The sequence below is a fragment of the Mangifera indica genome, chromosome 3, assembly GCF_011075055.1.
Source record: "Mangifera indica cultivar Alphonso chromosome 3, CATAS_Mindica_2.1, whole genome shotgun sequence".
Lineage (NCBI taxonomy): Eukaryota > Viridiplantae > Streptophyta > Magnoliopsida > Sapindales > Anacardiaceae > Mangifera > Mangifera indica.
The window spans coordinates 13442701-13464304 of record NC_058139.1 but is presented as its reverse complement, the minus strand read 5'-3'; the positions used below and the strand labels follow the sequence as shown (position 1 = coordinate 13464304).

The 21604-nt window shown below is 31.7% G+C and overlaps 1 protein-coding gene across 2 annotated transcripts; it reads right to left on the bottom strand.

Annotated features, from left to right (window-relative positions):
- Positions 1-4551: 4551 nt before the first annotated feature.
- Positions 4552-10347, bottom strand: LOC123210317 (protein PHR1-LIKE 3-like). 2 transcript variants are annotated; one of them, XM_044628593.1, is made up of 6 exons: positions 9989-10347; positions 6693-6769; positions 6531-6585; positions 5966-6050; positions 5814-5883; positions 4552-5199 (listed from the first exon to the last, which is right to left on the bottom strand). In XM_044628593.1, the coding sequence occupies exons 1-6, from the start codon at positions 10185-10187 to the stop codon at positions 4759-4761; spliced, it is 927 nt and encodes a 308-aa protein (XP_044484528.1). In that variant the 5' UTR covers positions 10188-10347; the 3' UTR covers positions 4552-4758. The 2 variants fall into 2 exon arrangements, with proteins under 2 accessions (XP_044484528.1, XP_044484529.1); XM_044628594.1 differs by having other exon boundaries at positions 5966-6044; positions 9989-10346.
- Between the last annotated feature and the right edge of the window lie 11257 nt (positions 10348-21604).

Genomic DNA, 21604 nt, shown 5'->3' with positions numbered 1-21604 from the left:
TTTCTCTTTAGGCATGTGAGATACTATTATGTGTCCATAACCCATCAAACCATACTCTTTAGATGACCCTTGAGTCTTAAGCCCCAAATTTTCTTTCTTTCCTTTCTTTTTCTTTGCTTCTTCTTTTTTTTTTTTTTTCCTTTTTTCTTTCCTTTTCTTTCCTTTCCTTTCTTTCTTGCCAAAAACTGTAATTATTGTTTATTTGGTAGGATAGTCTTTTTGTTCAAGCAATTTAACCATCCAAATGGTCTCCAAATCATAAAAACTATATATCATTAAAAATAAGATTCAAATAGCTCTCCAACGAACTATAACAGCACTCATGATTCATCAGATAAAGCAATCAAAATATGTTTTCTCCAAAACTGTAATTACTATTCATTTAGTAGGTAATTTTTTGTTCAAGTAATTTAACAGTCCAAATGATCTTCAAATCATACAAAGTATATATCATTGAAAAATCATTCAAAGAGCTTTTTAATGAACTATAACAACACTCATGATTCATCAGATAAGACAATCAAAATGTGTTTTCTCCATATTTATTTGGTAGGGCAGTCTTTTTGTTCAGACAATTTAATAGTCCAACAGTCTCCAAATCATTCAAACTATATATCATTAAAAAGAGGATTCAAAAAGCTTTCTAACGAACTATAACAGCACTCATGATTCATTAGATAAAACAATCAAAATGTGTTTTCTCCAAAACCTGTAATTACTATTCATTTGGTAGGGTAGTCTTTTTGTTCAAGCAATTTAACAGTGCAAACGGTCTCCAAATTATACAAACTATATAGCATTAAAAAGAGAATTCAATTCATCCGATAAAGCAATCAAAATATACGACAAAATTAGTGGCAAAACTGTAAATATTTTTAAACTATCTGCCATGAACAAAATCACACAATAGATATCTCAAATGGCAAAACAACATTTCTCAGCTTCAAAATCATCATTTATAATCTAGCACAAAGGAACCAAAGGCATAAAACATAAAACATACTAAAAATGATTCCACTTACCTTGCTTCAAACCAACACTTACCAAGCTTGCTCTCTCCTCTTTGCCTTACTTATTTTCTCACCAAGAACCACCTTAAATCAATACCAAAACACACTAACATATCCATGTAACATACTACAATATATATAAACATAGGTAAAGGGAAAAGAAGGAGATCTTTTGGTTGTCAAGGCCTCCAAAATGCTTTTTTTTTTTCTTTTCTTTCCTTATTTTGTCTTTCAAAACCCCTTTAAATCATCCCATTTTTCTTCAAAAACAAAGAAAAGCATGAAAAAGGCTAAGCTTTCAAGAAAAGACTAGAAAACAAGATGAAAAATGCCTTTTGGTTTGTCTTTTAGCCTTTAATGTATATACATACATTTTTGACTTATTATATATATGTCTTTTGTAGTTTTCTTCTTTTTTTATTTTTTTTGTTGTATATATTATATATATACATACATTTGAACATATATATCTATACATACAATGTATCAAAGTAAGGCCAAAAGATATAAATGATATAAATGCCCCTATAACGCACCTGAGGGTATTACATATACCCTATAACACTTAGTCATTTTCACCTACTCAACATGAAATGACTTTTTTGCCCTTACAAGATAAGAACGAGCATCACCTTTACAGTGCACAATTGTCTCCACTAAAACTGATCATTAATAACAATTAAATAGAAAGAGAAAAATACTAAAATGTCATTGGGCTTACTTGTGAGTGTTACAAAAACATAACATTTGATTTCTATAAGTGGCGATGAATAGTTGTGCCTATGCATAGGGACATTCATTCATCACCTAGGTTAGAGATAATTTCCTCATTTGCCCTAGGAGCATGCTTATGTGGCAAAAGTTATGATCGTATGTTCAGTATGTGACAAATGTCTATTCGTGGCATGCCAAGATGAACAATTTGTACAGGGGTGAACGAGTGTGCTTGGTAAAGGGAATTAACTTTGTTAGTCAACCATTAGTTAAGCGTATAGCTAAACAACCATTCAAACTAAAGGGTGACACTTGTTCATGGGCAATGTGAAATGATCATGGAGTAAAGGCAAAAGATGTTTGTTCATGTATTAAAGAAATGACTATTTTATCTATATGCAATGTGCTTAAAAGGAGATAGTTTAGAAAGGCCCTAACAAAGGTGAAAAAGAATGAGATTGATATTTAAAGGTGCACGACTATGTAGATGATGACACAGACCCTAACTAGAGCATATCTGAGTTAAAAATAAGAAAACAATATGTATCCTTTTTAGCCAATGAGTTGTGTGTAGTGTTGTAGTGAAAGCTTTAAGGCTTTTCTCTATGATATTGATACCCATGTGATTTATTATGCATTCGGCACTAGGCATCTTAGCATCTAGGATACTTATGCACACACTTTGTATTAGGTGCCTTAGTATCTGAAATAACTGTGTGATATGAGAGAGGCTCAAGGTCCCAATGTATTCATTGTTGTGGTTTTTGTAGGTAGGCATGTGGATCAATGAGCGATAGGGGAGTTAGTGGGTTAGGACATTGTATGAGAAAAAAGACATTCTTGTCATCTTATTATATGGATGTTTATGAGATTGATTATATTATGAATGTTGATAATTTAATGTATTACACCTTTTTGCATGTTGCATGTGTTGAGTGTTTATCATACTTCAATTCCATTGTATCTTGGGGGAAATTTTAACTTAGAACTTCTCTTTGGGTCCATATTATGAGTAGCATATGTATCTAGAGAGGTTTGTTACAAATAACATTCGAGGGTAGACTACAAGTTATGATTATGTATAGTTAGCTTTAGCGCGCTTTTGTAAGATTGATTAATTTAGGGTGTCCCATTAGACCACTTACTGAGTGTTGTAACACTTCAATGTTTGTGGTTTGTAGTTAGGTGAGGTTAGTCGCAGGGCATGAGGGGAGCCAACAGATCAGCTTGAAGAGGACTTGCATAAGGAAGGGCATTAGTGTCACTTTACCTTGTTTTATGTATTGTGTTATGATTTCATATATGGAATCTTTATGTTTATTCTTAGTGATTTGAGATTGTATATCTAGACTTGGTTTGATGTTTGAGTCTTTTAGAGTGTATCAGTATATTTAGATTATATTATTCTACACATTTTTGCACACAATTTATTATAAGATTATCATGTTTGAAATTTTGTTGTATATTGTTAAGTAAAGGTTTTAATTCAAAAAGTTTAAGTCCATATTCCCTTCAAAGGTATATATCTAAAAATAGGTGTTACATAACTATTAATGCATGTTGGTCAGGTAAATAAAACCGATTAGGATGGTCAAAATGTATGTCGTATATAAATGTGACCTTTCTTGCATTTCTTGACATAAAGTCTTTTGTGATCTCTTTGTTCTTCTCTATTGATTTTTATTTTTGATCGGCTCCATTGGTTATCAAAGAACTAGGAATAATTGAAGGGGAAGTTGTAGGTGTTGATCGAATTGATTAGAAGGACATCATCAACTCTTTATCAAGGTGTCAAATGACATAGCAAGCTTCCCAGCATGATCTAAGTCAAGGTGCATTTGGCCACCTTTTCTGAGAGCCTCGACAAGTGTTTACATAGTCATGTACATCTTGTTTACAAGATTGATAAGTTGTTCTACCTGAGGAGTTTAGCTCAATTATAACACTAATGTTTTAGGACATTAAATAGATGTTATACTATAGATGGGAATAGGCTTTTGGCATCGAATTATATCGAGATTCGGTTACCAAATGGATAAAATAACCCCCAAGCTAATTTTATTGCAAGAGAGATCAGAAGAACAAAGAGTAGAAAATGCCAAAAAAGGTCGCTCTTTTTCAAATTCTTTCAGGTACCAAGGCACAATGCTATCAAGAAAGCAATACTTAACGATGATGACAAATCAAATCCTATAACCTTTCCTCTTAACTTAGTAACTAATTGACAAATAAATTATCTCGTAATAAAAAAAAAGTCTTTGAACCTAAAGAAGAGTAATTATAAATAAACACCTAGAATAAATACATCTGAGGATAGTCTTGAAGAGTTTTAACAGCATAAAACTAAAACTACCATAAAATTGATTAGTAACTAGCGAGAAACATTGGAAAATGCTTTTACCCAAATCAAGACATCCATTGACAAAAGTACATAGAGAAAGTCAAGGCGAGTGAGGGATGATAAGCATGCGCTAAGAACCTTACATCACACAACAAAGCATCCCAACACATAAACAGAAGCCAAACCCAGTAACAGAGAGTGAATTTTAACAGATAAATATAAAAGTCTGAATTGAGCTGAAGATTTAACCATTTTAACTATTACAAAAGTATTTATACGTCTGTCTTAACATGCAATCCTTTTATGGCAAAAATAAAAAGAGTTAAATTTCCAATGGCAACTAGATTTGCAGTTGGGTTTGAAAGAGAAAGCAAGATGGTTGTTTCAAGAGAAAGATGAGCAAAATAAATGGTTTCGAAGAGGGAATATTCAATATTGAAGATGAAAGTCTAAAAGTTGCAGTTGCAAAACAAATCATACCAACACTTTCCACCAACCCCAAAAGGAAAACTAGATTAACTTTGAATGAGGCAATACCACGTCATAAAATATTATTCAAAGAGATCTGCTTCAGGAATATACAGACGGTTGATTAAAGGATGAGAAATTTAGATTAACTAGAAGATAAAAGAACAAAAGGAAACATCAAAAAAGGGTTCCATTTCTAGGCAGAAATGGTGTATTTTCTGGTATTCATCCAATACCAGGCATCATCCATTCTTGCCTCATTTTGGCTTCCAATGGCAATGAATATCCATTACCAAACAACGGTCTTGATCTCTTCTTCATAGCGGCAGCCTGAAAGGTCAAACCCATTGGAAAAACTGGGCTTCCACTTGAAGTCCAGCAGCTTTCAACAGAGCAGTCACCGATTTGAGCTGGTATACTCAAAGCACTTTTGTTCTCCAAAGCCACAGCAACTTCAGATGAGGAAGGCACTTTTATGGTATCCAATGAAACCATACCTTGACAATCATTGGAAACCTTGATAGCTAGTTCAGACAGTTCTTCCCTTGCAGCTTCTAACCCAGTAGACACCACAGCCTGATCAGTCAGAGCTTTACAAGCTTTCTCAAGTATTGTCTGTAGGTATTTGCCCTGTGCTTCAATTCGAAGTTGGAGACGACGCTGAACCTGTTTAGGATAAAACCATAGATATATTTTAACAAAATTAGCATTCAACAAATATCAAGAGGAAACCAACCATCTTCATGTTAAGATTCGGTTAGGACTTCTGTATATGTTACCCCAAAAAAGGAAATAATGCTGATTGGTGAAAGAAGTGAGGGAAAAGGAAATTAAGGGGAAAAACAATGGAAAAGACTGTTGGCCTCTCAAATGCCAAGTTTAGGGAGGGGGTTTTGATTCCCTTTTACTTGTTTCCAGGGAGAATGAGGATGTAATAGACTTGAATGTTCTATATAGACATATATGACACCAATCAATACAAATCACTTGAATTTCTTCTTCATTACGAGTTTATTGAACTGTTTGGTTGAGGAATTGTGGAGTTGCAGGACTATAATAGAACAGCCTTGATGGAGGAACTGTTAGATTCACATTTTGTCTCTTAAATATATTTTTCCAAATTTCATAGAGAAAAATGTTAAAGCCCCAAGAAGACTGAAAATGTTATAATCTCTAGTAAAATGACTTTGCATTTTGGCACTCTCAGACAAATAACAAGCTACCGTCGAGCGAAAAATATTTTGGACAGAAATGCAAAGGCAGACACGTTGGAAACTAACCTCCAACTGTTCATGTAGTCTTCGTTGGACTTCCATCTGTACTCTCAAAGCCTCAGTGACCTGGAAACCACTATTTAAAAGAAATGCAACAATAATTGATGAGATAGAAAAATTGACAAGTTTTGAAAGTAATAAGCTAAGAGATAACCTACTCATTCAGGTCTTGTGCTACCATTCTTGTTGATGATGTTGTTGATGAACCAGTGTCCTGGCTTTCAGCAACACAAGATGCTGCAACTTTAACCACACATCATTAGTAAATCAATAACTTAAAGATACGAGTATCTATCTTCTGAATTATTAACCATTCCAACCATCTAATGTGGCATGGTTGAACTTTCCTAGAAAGAAATGTAAATATTTTATCCTAACTATTAATCAGTAACAAAATACTGAAGAGGGGAAAACACAGGAAGACATCATATGCCACGAGAGGCAAAACCATAAATGGAAACTCAGAATTTATTGCATATCTTGAATTCCTGAAAATCAGGCCTGAAAGGCTAAACCTACTGAATATGGTCACTTTTAAAGCTGGACCTACAGATACAGCTAGCAATCCCAGGGTGTACCGTACAGAAGAAGTTTCTTCTACAGACGCTTTTTAGATATGGTCAAAAAAATTTTTAAAGTTCCCTTCCATTCTCCTACAAAAGGTTCTTGTAACATTATTGAAGATATAAATTCAAGTTGCAATCTAATGACCGAGTTTCTTACCATCTTTAGAGTTCTCTGTTGATTCCTTGCATGACTGTTTCCCCAAGCGGAATTTCTGCAAGGATAGGGTGTCAAGACAATAAATAAAATTATAACACACCTTAGCATATTATACCACATTACAACTCAATAACCACTAGAAAGAATGGTAGAATTAACAACCTGAAGATGTGACTTCAAGTGATAAAGCGTGAGGCCTTTGACTCCCATTGTTCTCATGATAGTCTTAGGTGTTGCTTCTGTGATTCACATGTAGAAGAATCAAAAAATCAAACTTTATTAATTTTTTTAAACTCTAGAGAATTGCAAAATAATTTCACACAATGTGTAATTTTTAATTAAAACAGAACTTGGGCTCTTTTAAGAGAATCACAACCTGCTACACTGGATCCAAAGCAAAGCCAGCCTTTGTTCCTACTGAAGTATATTAGTCCAAACAAGTTTACTATTAGCTAATTTTTAATAGATTGAAATCTTCTGGTTTAGAACGAAATTTTCAAAGAACCTAAAAATACATATATTTTTTTATAAAATGAGCGATTCAATAATATAAGGCCCTGAGACAGCCCGCTTTTCCTTGTGCACTTTCTAAGCTGACGCTTTGTGGATATTAGCACTTTACAATTGCCCCCCACCCACCTACTTGTCAACTTGGTAATGCTTCAAATAATCTGGTGCATCATCTAAAATTCACACTTCATGCAAAATGCATACTACACATAATCAAAATAACTTTTTTCTTGGGAAAGCGGGGAATACATATACAGAAACAAAAATGATAAAACATAAAATGTAAATAAACTTATTCTTTCAACATCTAGAAACCCACAGGGAACACGCTACCACTTCATCTCACATTCTAAAAGTAATGTTACTCAGTCGAGCCTTCTAGTACTGCAACAAGTGCAACGGACAGCAAGGGACAAATGTAACAATTCTTACATAGAAAGCTCAACGAAACATTGATTGAAAAAACAACAGTTGTAAACATTTAATAAATTTTCCACACCATAAACTTCATAAGAATTAATGGGCTATTTATAGCTATTAATCCATTGACATCGTATATGCTTTATATTCATGATAGTTCAACTACAGTCAAAGAACTCCTTTGGATCTAATGTCCTTATCAGTTATGACTAGAAGTTGAAAACTGGGAGTTTCGCATCAGTAAAACTAGTACTAGTTTATCAAAAAAACAGATATTGAAAATAAAATCCTCCAGCATTGATAACCAACCAAGACTCACTAGCCTAATTAACTTGTTGTCTCCTCTAGGATTATGACTCTCCAGAAAATTATATGGAATTATCGTCTAAAGCAACTTACCTTACAATTAGACCATTTTATACATGCTCTATAGAGTTGCTGGTCTTGTGTGCTGATAGAAACTTATTAACAACTCTACGGCTACAAAATGGAAAAAGAAATGCTTAAGGTTAACTAAAGAACAGCAAAGATTTGTGTGCAGCTGAATAAAGGATGACTGTCCAATAGGGCCATGAACTTGCAAAGTACTTTAGCTTAGCAACTATAAGAATTAGTATACATATCAGATCAGAACTGAGTGAAGACGAGTCACTCAAAAACCACGCAACTGAAAGCTTCAATAGATTGCATCACTTGTTATGTTACTTCAAGCACAAAGCTTGTATTTTATTTCTGAATAGAGATCACAAAACAGTTGAACAGTATATTTACTCAAACCCAATGTACTAAAAGAATATTATCCTCAAGACAAAGACAAGAAGCCATACTCACTCTACTTTGTCTTACAGCTAAACCATGCCACCAACATTATTGAACTAAAAGACTTCAACACCTTATTTGTTCTTTTGGCGGTACTTCATCCATATTCAAGTGCAACATAATTGCACAATAAATTTATAAGAGTTGAATAATTAAATGGCCGAATACGAAAAATGTAAAGCAAGGTCAACGGATAAGCCACTCAAAATTTAACTTTAACCTGGAAAGAAAATCTTTCTACTTTTACAATTTCTCCTGGGGGTGTGCATAGTCCAATTTTTTTAAATGGAACTGAAAAAAAAAAGAAAAAATTTTAAATTAAACAAAACCATTTTAAATTTCAAACCAAACTAAAAAAATAAGGTTTGATTTGGTTTAAATTACGGTTTGAATCATAATTATTAATATCCTACAATACACGATACGTATCTTACGATACAATATGATACATATGAAAAACCATACGTATTATAAAGTGTATCGAATTAATATAATACAAAAAATGTATCCTATAATATAATACATATTACTGATACGAATTGATACAATCTTTTAAACAAAATGGTATAGTATGGGTATTTATGAAAAATTTTAAAATATTAAGGGTATTTACAATATTTTTCAAAATGATAATGTGTCAATTATAATTATTTATTATTTTATTTTTTAAAAAGTGTATCATACAATACAATACACGATACATATATGAAAAATTAGATTTTCAATATACAATGTGATACATGACTTTACTACCATGGTTTCAACCTTTTAAAATTATTTATTTATATATATGTATATAAAATTTAATAAAACTAAATGAATTATAGTTTTCTAAAACATAATATAAACATATAAAATAAATATGAAATATATGTATAATATACATTTAAAAAAAATAAAAAAATAAATATGAAAAAAACAAGTCGCACACCTAATTATTTATTGAAAATTCTTGTCAAACATAATTATATATATATATATTAAAGAAAATATATAGTTTACAATTTGATTCGATTTGAAAATTGCACAAACCTCAACTTAAACTGAAAAAAAAGTTTGAAAAATTTTCAACATAAATTAAACATTTTATAAACCAAACCAAAGTAAACTATAATTTTTAAACTGTTTAATTCGGTTTTACAATTTAAATCGAATTATGCATGCCTTAATTTCTCCCCTTTAAAAAAGAACCTTAAACATTAGCTGATATGAAATGAATCTTCCAAAGACCTTATATTAATGAGGTCAACCCCCTCAAGAACCAGACCCAGAGAAAACATAATAATAATAGTAAGCAATTATAGCTGGTATTTACTCGTTCAAAACTAAGAACTAAAGAGTACATCGGTAACTTTTTTTCCTCACTAAATAAGTGAAAAGTGAGCACATCTATTTCTCATGTTTTTCTTTCTTTTTTTTAAATTCCTTTTTGGTAACTCAAAATCCACAGAAAAACTATTGTTTTGCCAGACAAGTCTAAAATATCACCAATAACTAAAAGAAAAAACTTCATTACCCAGCTATGACCACAAAAAATTTACAAACAAACCCACTTCAAGATCTTGATTTCTGAACACCACTTAAGTCCGCTAATACTCAAAAATTAAAAAAAAAAAAAGGAGAAAATTTGAAACTTCAAGATTGTAAACAAGAGATAGAACAAGCCCATATACACATTAACTCGCATTTCCTTTTGCATAGAAACTTACTGTCAGGGCCACCAAGTTGAGTTACAGCATCAACGAAGCGTTCATGGAGATCGGCAGTCCACCGGAGGCGGGGCTTGGGATCTGTAGTCAAGACCAGGCAGGCATCACCGGGCAAGTTGGTTCCATCGAGCGGACTTTGGAACTCAGCGTGGCCACAAACGCTACCGTCAAGCGGCAGAGAGTGAATCGCTGAGTACATTGAGGAGGAGTAGGAAAGAATTGGACAGAGAGAGAAGAGCAGGTGTTGGGTACGGTTGAATTAGAAAGAAAAGAAAATAAACAACTAAAAGAAGAAAGGGGCATGCAGAGAAGCCGAGACAGCGATGTGTTTTGTGCAATGTCTTTGTCTGTCCCTCTCTCTCTCTCTCTCTCTCTCTCTGGGTCTTGGTGTGGAGAAAGGGTTATCTAACTGTGCCCAAGTAACGTTACTTCTGCCATGTTGTATTTACGAACATGATCATCTAATCACAAATCTTATTGTATATCATATAATGTTATAGAATTTGTTTTATAAAAATTAAAATAATAAAAAATTTTAATTAACACGTTATTATTTTTAAAAAATTATCTAAAACATTCTTAAAAAAATAAAAAATTTTACGTACACTTATATTATATCATCATTTTTTCTAAAAAATTATATTGATTCGCATTGATAACATATATTATATTATACAATAAGTTTATTATATCATATTAATTTGATACATTTTAGAATATATATCGTTTTTTATCTATATCTTATAATATTGTATTGCGGGTCATAGATCATATATCATGTATTATAAAATATTATGTGTTTGGGGTATCTTTAGTTCAAATATATAAAAAAATTAAGAAAAAAACAAGAGCGTAACCATGATGCGAACATCATTAATAAACAATAAAATCCTATATGAAAACAAGGAAGCTAGAAACCCGAAAAACTAAATTGGCTTTGGTTCCCATCATATCATTATTTAAAAGGCCAAAAGATTTATTCTCACCTAAGGTATAGTGTAAACCCAAAGTCTTATACACTAACTTTCAAAAACCCAAAATCACACTTATGCGTCAATTTTTATCAAAATTTTCAGTTAGATTAGGGGTGGATTCGAAGCGAGCTTGTTCGGGCTCGAAACGAGCTTTGCTCGAACGAGCCCAAACCCGAGCTTGCCTTGAATGAGCCGAGCCCGAACATGAGCCTGAATTTTAAGCAAAAACGAATACGAGCCCGAACACGAACATTGGTTAAGCGAGTCGAGCACTCAAATAAAAAAACATTTATTTCAAAGAAGAAACGACACCGTTTTTCCTTGGAAATACGAGCCTAAAGTGAATCCGAGCCCGAACACACGAACCTGAACACTAAAATTATGAAGCGAACCGAACACGAACATATGTTTAGCGAGCTCACGCGAGCCCGAGCTTGGGCTCACTGAAAACGAGTCGAAAACGAGCTAGACCCTGTTCGGGCTAGGCTCGGCTCGTATTCAGCCTTAGTTAGAATTAAGGTTAAAACCACCATTTTGACAATAATATTAAAAAAATATATAATTCATTATTTTTCCCCCTATATTTTAAAAAGTAACAATTTCAACTTTCCCTAAAGTTTTCAAGCTTGGAAAAGTAATATTCCCACCCCCCCCCCCCCTCAAACCTAGGGTTTTCTTTCTCTCCCTCTCCAACCACCAACGACTATGCTTTCAACCCTAAGTCATAGATAAAACTCCGGTCATCTCTCCCTAAGCCACGACGTCGTCTAGATGATGAAGGCGTCTTTGTCATCTAGATTAGTTTAATCCAATCCAGATGAATCATTTGTATTCATCCAATCCAAACAAATCTAGATGTCATTGTGGCATAGGGAAAGACAACCGGAGTTTCTCTATAGCTTAAGGTTGAAAGTGTAGTCACCAATGACCGGAGATAGTGGCCAAAGAGGGGGAGAAAGAAAACCCTAGGTTTGGAGAGGGGGGAGGAATGTTATTTTTTAAAGTTTGAAAACTTTAGGTAAGGTTGAAATTATTAATTTTTAAAACTTAGGAGGAAAAATATAATGAATTTTATATATATATATATATATATATATATATATATATATATATATATATATATATATATATATATATATATATTATTTTCACAATGATGATTTTACTTTTAATTTTAACCAAAAATTTTAATAGAAAATAATTTATAGATGAGATTTTAGGTTTTTAAAAGTTAATAGGTATGGCTTCATATTTACTCTATACCTTAGGTGGGAATAAGTCTATTGGCCCACTTAAAATAATGGCTATATAGTAAGATTATTATATTATTTGGTTTAATAAATTTGCTATTTTTTTATAACCTAAAAACTAATTAATATAAATAATTATTATTTGTTAAACTGTCATAATTGGATTATAATTATTTATAATCTAATAATAATAAATTATATCATATATAAAAGAAAATTAATTATCGCATGATCAAATTGTTTGTATAATCATAATTTATCCTAAAGGGATAAATAACACTTCAGTCCATATGTTCTAAATTCCTTTAAATATCTTTAATGATAAACAATGATTCTCTAAAGGCTAGAAAGAAATATATTTTATTCAAACTCAATGTTGGTAATATGTTATGTAATGAGTTAATATCACCAATTATTACTTTGGTAATATGTTATGTAATAAGTTAATCTCAACAATTGTAACAACTATTAGAACAAGTTCATTCATGTCTCATTTGCGTGATGTGATACGTTATAATGAATTTTGTTTATGTGGGATTATGCACCAATGCAACAACAGAATTATTTGAAATAGGCCAAATCACTATTTTCAACCCAAGTTTTAATACAAACTCAATTTCTTACCCACTAACTATCAAAAATTTAAACTCTTACCTATAAACTATTAATAGAAATAGTTAACTCTAAAGGTAAAATTGTCATTTAACTATTTATATATTAAAAATAATGAAACATTATCTATTTTCTCTCTAGGTTTAGAAAACTAATAATTTTTCAAAATTAAACTTTAAAATCTTACATGTTTTCCCCAAGGGTTTCTCCTTCCTTTTTCAGCACACCTTTGGCGTGTTCCCCCCACAGTGACTCCCTTTAGCCATCGAAATCCCTGTTCTCTAAACTTCCCTTTCCCTTGGAGTATTCATCTTTAACCTGCTGCGAACTTCCCCCTCTCATGGCACCAGACGAATTGAGATTGAAGTGGTGCAACAAAGTCAATAGGTGATAGTAAAATGTTGGTTGGAGAGTTGAGAATTTCTAAGAAGCACACAAGCAAGCTTGTTAGTTAGGCGTTAGACTAACGGCTAGGCCAAAACATGTTGGACCCCTAGGTGTTTTTATTATGTCAAAACTAAGTTTTAAGTTGTTAATTAATGATTACTGAGTTAATAAAATCCGTAGCATAAAATTTCTATGACCGAAAGATAGGCGAAATATAGATGTTTAATTTTTTACAATGACGCCCATCCTCATAAGTAGAACGCCTATCCCAGATAGGACGCCAATTCTTGTACTTGTCTCAAGCTTGTCGCTAGAAGATTGGAGCTCTCATGAATTTTTACAAAATGAACAGGGTTGCCCATCCTAAATTAAAGGACTCTCATCCCATACTGGAAGACAACCATGGGATGTATGTTTCCTCTCCAATGCATTCAAAAACAAAATTGGGAGAGTCAACAAAGTCAACACATTGGGAGGCCCATCCCTCTACCTATCCCTTGCCCGCCTTCTTATGTTTGATGCTCTTTGGAATTTTAAGGAATAAGGTAAGACGTCCATCCCAGAAAAAGATGTTTATCCCTCGAGTGGTGCATTTCAAAACTTCAATCACTATACGTCTAATTCAAAGTTGTCAAAGTCAGAATGTATAAGAGGACACTCGTCCCTCAGTATACGATGTCTATCTCATCATGTTTTCAAGGCCAAAACATCATTATCAAAGCTCAAATGATACATTATCCCAACCAATGGTCATTTGAGCTATTTCAGTCATCCAAGACTACAAATTAAAGACTTTTTAATGGGGAATATGTTAAAGGCTATAATGTAAAAAGCATAAACTCATTTATTCTCTAATTTCTCTCACAAGCTCATAACTCAAATTTTTGAGAGGTGCATTTATGCTCATTTTCTTGTATTAGCCTTGTAGAGGCATTCACAAAAATTATTTTCTATATTTAAACACTTAGGCATAATCTCGGATAACTATTGTAAAGAGAGGATTATTTATTAGTGAAACTTCAAGTGGATTATTTAAAAAAGTGGATGTAGAAGGCCTGGAAGAAAAAGCACCAAACCACTATAAATTATTGAACATTTCCTTTTCTTACTCTCTTTACTTTATACTTACATATGTGTTGCATGTTTTGATTAGTTCCTTAATATAGTTTGTTCTTAACTGTTTTGATACATCATTCAATTTATTTGTTTGGTAGTATTTGATTATAAATTTGCATAAAAGATTTTATTTGGCCAAAAGTTTATAAATAATTCTATTAACCCCCCTTTAGGATTATTAACCATTTGGGAATTTTTAATGGGTATCAGAGTTTGGACTCTAGATTTATAAATTCCAACAAATTTTAAAGTTTAAGATCTTTTGAAAATGGCTAGCACATCTACCCTCATGTTTGGTGAAGGACATAACATTACTAGATCACCAATATTTTGTGGGTTAAACTACACTCAATGAAAAATAATGATGAAACTTCACATTCAATCCGTAGATTATAAATTATGAAAATCATTAAAAATAGTGACTTTGTGCCTAGGGACCCTAAAACAAATTTACCTAAAAATGAAGATGATTTTGACAAGGAAAATGAAAAATTTATGAGTTTAAATGCAAGGGCTATGAATAGGTTCTTTTGTGCATTGGACTCAATTGAATTTAATTATGTTTCCTCATATGATTTAGCCTAAGAGGTATAGACTATCCTTCAAAGCACTTATCAAAGTACAAGTCAAGTGAATGAGTCCAAAATCGAGCTTCTCTTTTAGGAGTATGAGTTATTCAAAATGAAGTTGGAAGAGAATGTAACTGACATATACAAGAGGTTCTCAAACTTGGTAAATAATCTTAGAGGACTTGAAAAGAAGTTTGAGACCATTGAGTTTATGAAGAAGATGTTTCGATCGTTGTCAGAATCATGGAGCATGAAGGTGACTGCTATCCAAGAATTAAAAGACCTAAACAAAATGGGCATGGATGAGCTTATTGGAAGCCTATTAACATTTGAAATGAAAAGAAATCCCAAGGAGGAAAAGACTAAGCCTAAGAAGAACATTACTTTGAAAGTAGAAAATGATGGTGATGATTCTTCAACAGATAAGAAAGATGTGAGTATTCTTGCAAGGAAATTCAATAAGTTCCTTTCAAGAAGCAAAGGTAAGAATTTCTTCAAAACAAAATACAAAGAGGATAGTGACGATAAAATTATATGTTATGAATACAAGAGGTTCGGTCACATTCGACAAAAATGTCCTAAAATCATGAAGAGGAGGAAGGAAAAAAAGTTCAAAAAGAAGATGCTTATGACCACTTTGAGTGGAAATGACAATTCAAATGATAAAAGTGAGTCAAAGGATAAAAAAGTCAATCGATGCTTCATGGTCATGAACAAATTGGAGGAAGAGGGTAACAACTCTAACTCCTACTCTTTTAGTGAATTGCAAGAAACATTTGATTATCTCATGGATGAATACAAAATACATGTGTGCTAAAAATAAATCCTTGAGAAAATAGTTGACATGCATTAAAAATGACTATGAAATTCTCATTAATGAGCATGTTAAGATCAAGAAAGAACTTGAGCATTTTAAAAATGAAAAGATTTTAGCATCAAATGAGTTAGAAATGTTTAAAAGTGAAAATGATGCATTGCTTGAAAAAGTGACTAATTCAAATGAGAAATTAGAAAAATTCAAAATAAGCACAAAAAGATTAATTGAGATATTTGCATCTCAAATATGTGCATTAAATAAGAAAGATCTATGATATAATGAAAAGAATCCTTTTATAAAATCATATAAGCCATTAAAAAATGATAATTCACTACATTTAAAATGCAAATTGGTCATAAGTTAGAAAATGTTCAATTAGGAATGACAAACCATCTAAGATAAAAAAAAGTTTGGATTCTTAAATGGACATTAAAGACTAACCTTAATGAACCCAAAACCATTTGGGTACCAAAGAAAATTTGAATTTCTTTGTAGGTATGCCTTGTAGCTTTAGAACCAAAATGTTGCAAATTGTATGCTATGCAAGACACATCCGAGTAATAGAGATGAAAGTACCAAAGTCTTTGAAATATTATGTGAAATTAAGTTGTGATAAGAGTGTAACAAAGAGCATTCATACATGATTAACAAAAGCTATAAAACAATAAAAGAAATAGTTTTTTAAGTGGTTTGGTTATTTAAACAAAACCTACATCTACTATAGTATTGTTACTATTTTAGGTTGTTGTTGGCATGGAAGCATTATTTAGTTATGTGGAGAAAATTGTTACTATTTTGTTAATGTTTTTTGTTAGTTGCAGTTAAGACACTCATGAAATTAAGTAAACAAAGTAAAATAACATAACATTCTATTTGGAAGGAAATGAAATAATGTCACATCGACTTTGCATGGTAAGTAAACCATTAATGAAAATAAGCTAATTAAGTCCATAAACTTTGCACGTAAATCCATTATTAAGGGAATTCCTCCAAATCTATATAAACAACTAAAAGTTTAAATTAATTAACAATCATGGAAGCTTGTTGGGATAGGAGTTGCTAGAGACAATCCTCCAATACACTACTATATGAAGCACCGTGAAATGAATGTCTAGCGAGGGTCAACCTATGAGACTCTTGAGGGTGTGACACTCGAAAGCTTGACATGCTTGACGGGGACATTCGTATGTGCATGGATGTGTTTAGAATATTGGATAGAGATTCCCGTGATATGGACCCCTGCACGGGGGAGACTTGAATGGGGGGGGAGGGATGACATGGGCATATATGGAGTCTACACACCATAAGAAGATGATCGATAAGAAGCATGACATCCCAAAGCAGCATGCAAATTGTCAACCGATTTTATGGACTCCTCATTGGATGACATGGCTGGTGGTTCTTCTCTCATGAACTTTAACACCTTAATATACCACTTTGTCTCCCAATCAAAGAACGTTGGATGCAATACAACTATAATGAGATCTTGAAATAAACAAAATAAAACTTTATTGTCAGTTAACAAAACATATCATTATATTCTATTATATCAATTAACAAAACTTTATTGTAACTTCCACTTACTAGAGGTGTGCCCATAATCGCTTCAGCATCATCTCACATCAAAAGGAAAAGGGTCCTCCATTTAAGTATTCATGGGACACGATCATTTGTGATGAGTAGCACATGTGACAATAGGTTGTTAAAAGTCTCATAAATTCAAAACTGCATTAAAAAAGGACATTAAATTGGTTAGTACTAATGAGAACATGTAAGCCAATTATTTGCTATAATGGTAAAATATTACTTACCTGGAATGCAATATGAAAACCCATAACCAAGTAATTGACAACAGGGGGTGGTCTCACGTATGCATCATACTTTTATAGGTAGTACTCATATCTTTCATTTATACTCCGTCACATGGAGTCTACTGTCTTATTATATGAAAACAGACCCTATGGATATCGACTAAATGCATCTAGATTATCGGTGAGATGCAACATTTGATTGGATACCATGTTTCCATTGTCTACCCCCAAAAGGAAGGAATGTGCTAAATACAAAATGACAAACTTTATAGCATCCTTATCATTGTCACTTAAATCTAATCATCAACTGCTCTCTCGATGTCTTGATACCGTAATGATCTACTAAGCCCTAGGAAGTATTGTAACAATAATCTAGAAGTTCTTGAGCAATTCATATAGTGCGACACATCTACGTCATCCCCAAATAAAAGACTAGTAATAAGTAGAAACTCTATTGGCTCGAAACGTGCTTCTACACTGTTTATTTAGAACCATAGTTCTTTATCATGTTACCCCCAGTTAATTAGATGGAAAAACAAAGCATGCATCAGAACAACACTAAAGCGAGTCTCCTCTGAACCCAAAAATCAACCAAAACAAGTCATTCAGAATATCTCTTGTTGCATCATTGTCAATTTTTGGTTTATGATCTAACAACATCTATCTTCATTTGAACGGTCATTTGTGCATTAAATTTATATGCTTCATAAAACTCACTTGGATATTGATTCGGTATTCCTACAATACAAATGGAAAACAAATGAAATTAAAATAAATACAATAAACCTGCACCAACTAGCATTACAACATATAAAAATTTTTATCTTTTTATTTTTATCTTTCTTTTTTTTTTTTTTTTTTGTTATCTTTTTATCAACATTACAACATATAAAACAAATAGAAAGCAAAAGCATAAAGATAGGCGATATCCACGTGGATATCGCCCAATATTGCCCAATAAGAGATGATATCAAGATATCCCTCTATATTCAAAAATTTTTCAGATCTCTCATAATCAATTCCTCAGATTAGTGAAAAGCAAATTAATATTAATTGTCACACATCCAAACTAAATCATCAACACAAAAAAAAAATCCCTTTTTGTAGATCTATTCATGCACCAACACCAAAAACCAAAATTTATAACACATCAACAAAATTGCAACAAACAAATCCAAGTAGAAAACACTAATCCGCAAAACTCGATGTGCCATTCTTCTCTAATTGGTCAAATTCAGATGACAACGTCAATGGATGGACTGTTCTATTTTGTTGACTTTGGTGGATAAAGTGTTCGTCATTGGCGTAAGCGTCCGCATCAATTGTTTTTTCTTCTTCATCATGGAGGCTGTGAATATTTGGTGGAGGCTTGAAAAGTGAGTCGGTGGAGGCCTGGAAATAGAGAAGAAAATCTTTCAATTAATTTGATGGAGGCTTGCAAAGGGATAAGATTTTTTATTTAATTTTGGGAAGGTGAATAACCTTGGGGTTTTATATTCAAAATGTAACTTTGTGCTTTTGTAGGGATTCTCCTGCTTTGCAGAAGGGAATCGCCTACATAATTCTTTTCATATGTAAACAGTATAATCGTACAATATTCAATATTCTCTCATTATAGGGGTATTTTTGAAATGCGTATTTTTTATAGTATATTTGTTATGTATATAAAAAGTGTGCTAAAAATATATACACAGGTCCAGATTGTGGTATTTTTTTAATATCCCTAATTTATTTCTACTGATTTCTAAATATTGCTTTTATTTGTAATTTTGTAAAGCAAAGTCAATTTATTTATAGTTTATTGCCATTTGGTAAGACAATTAAGATCCAGCAACTATTTCAATAATTGGTAAGATAATAATTATTTTAAGTAATATATTTATTTTTCTTCTTGGAATTAATTGGATCTCTATGTTTAATATTTCAACTTTCGTAAACCAAAATAAAATGATCGGATTTTCATTTTCGGGGTAATATTCATCTAACATATTATTAATTTTTGTTAACAGTGGCACAAAAATTTAAATGGATTTGTACGAAAGAATAGTTACTTAGAATAGTTTGATGTTGACATTCTCAAAGTAAATTTTACTATTTTCACTTATATTAATTTAAAAATATTACATTGATAGTTTAATTTTAGATTTATTATAAAAATAAAATAAAATAAAATAATTTACGTGTATTTATAATCTATAATAAGTACAAATAAAAATATATTATTATATAAATAAATAATTTTAAATTAAAAATACGTTAACACCCAAATATGTAATAATATATTATTATTAATACTTAAATTAGTATATATTATAAATACATATATTATTATCAAAAACACTTTTATTTTAATCAAATTTTAATTAATAAGATTTCAGTCCTTGTTTGTAATGTATATACTATTTTTAAAAAATCTTTCATATAAATTAGAGTAATAAAAAAATCAGGGGGTGTGCAAAATTTAATTTCTTAAATATTTCATAAATATAAATAAATAATATTTTATTTATGCATATAATATCTATGAATTAAACTTTTAATATAAACAAGCAACAATTTTCCTGTAGTAGACCAATCAGTTCAATTGGTTGAGATTTCTATAAGAGGTGAGGATCTTGAGCCTAATCTAACGCAAAATTTATCATTACTACATGGTTTACCATTAAAAAATAATTTATAAGATCACAATCACAAACCAGCCCTAGTTTTCTTGTCATCCTCTAACTGGGTAGAAAACCTTCTCTTCTAGTAACACATACTAAGAAGTGTGGTTATACTTGTCGTTAGAGAAAATGCATGTACCAAAGAAGTATCTAGTTGCAACAATCGGCTAGTGAAGTGAGTGATATATCACAATTAGGTATACCATCTACACGCAATACACTAAACACATCATCAACTCTCAGTTCAATCTAAAAAGTGAGTAAAACTCTTCCATTCAAAGGTAGCAAAAACAGTTAATCTAGTTAGTTTTTATGATTTCTTTAATGTGTCATTTTAATCGCTTAACATTACAAGATTATATATCATTATCTCCTACATTTATGGGATAATGCTAATAAGAAAAATCAATATAGGTATAGATTCAATGTATTACGATAGATTATCTAGTAAATGTCTACATTCAATGTACTATGATATATGTTATTTCTTTTTAATTATATGACCACATATAGATAAAGAGGACACTTATGTTATAACTATCATTATTTTGATTTAGTTCTCATAGATATAAATAAAATAGCAATTAACATAAGTTCCCGAATAATAGATCAAACTACTTTAAAAACATTTGGTTCACTACCTTTTTGCTACAACAAAATCACACAACGAATTACATTGTTCATTTTTATTCCTTTTCGCATAATTACACACTTAATCTTGCATACTTTTTGTTAGTGCAATTTCAAGTACCGACAAGATAAAACTAATAAAATTTATTTATGAAGAAGGAAAAGAAAAAAGAGTTCGGGCATAATAAATTAATATATAGTGTAAATTTTAATATGGGAAACGGGGATAGAAGGACAAACAGAAACTTGGTTGGGAGAGAGCATGCACCAAATCAAGACTTGTGGTGGGCATTGAATTGAAGCAATGAAAGACTAGTTTATGACAAAAGAAAACAAAAAGGCAAGTTTGAGACCGCAAAAAAATGTTAACACAAATTTTACCAAATATAGTTGAAGTGGAGAATGCTGTCGACAAGACAGCTTTTGAATTTTCCTGGGAATTCTGATAGCCATGTATATAATAATAAAGTTACGCCCCCACTGAAGCCTTTTGCTTTAGTTGCTCCTCAACCAGGCCACGTCTGTCACATCAATTTTATTAGATCAAGCAATGCTGTCTTTTGATATTCTGGTTGATGGGCCTTCAGTCTTTTTGCTACATGGTTAAGGTTACTGGTAAGAAAGTACTAGAAAAGTGAGTTATTGTGAGTTATAAGGGGTGCGTTAAACCCACTAATGCCCATAATATATATTTGATAACTAAAATTTGTATTTGTTATTAGTGTTAAATTGTGGCTTAAAGTCTTTAAGTTAAAAGGCAATTATAAAAATTTTTAATTATATTATT

What these genes read in the sequence shown, in the direction of transcription:
- LOC123210317 (XM_044628593.1), bottom strand. Translation starts at nt 10,187, where the DNA reads ATGTACTCAGCGATTCACTCTCTGCCGCTTGACGGTAGCGTTTGTGGC. An exon ending in ACTTGAAGTCACATCTTCAG is followed by an intron (nt 6,586 to 6,692) that starts GTTGTTAATTCT and finishes CTATCCTTGCAG; the next exon opens with AAATTCCGCTTGGGGAAACA. An exon ending in GTAGCACAAGACCTGAATGA is followed by an intron (nt 5,884 to 5,965) that starts GTAGGTTATCTC and finishes TCTTTTAAATAG; the next exon opens with TGGTTTCCAGGTCACTGAGG.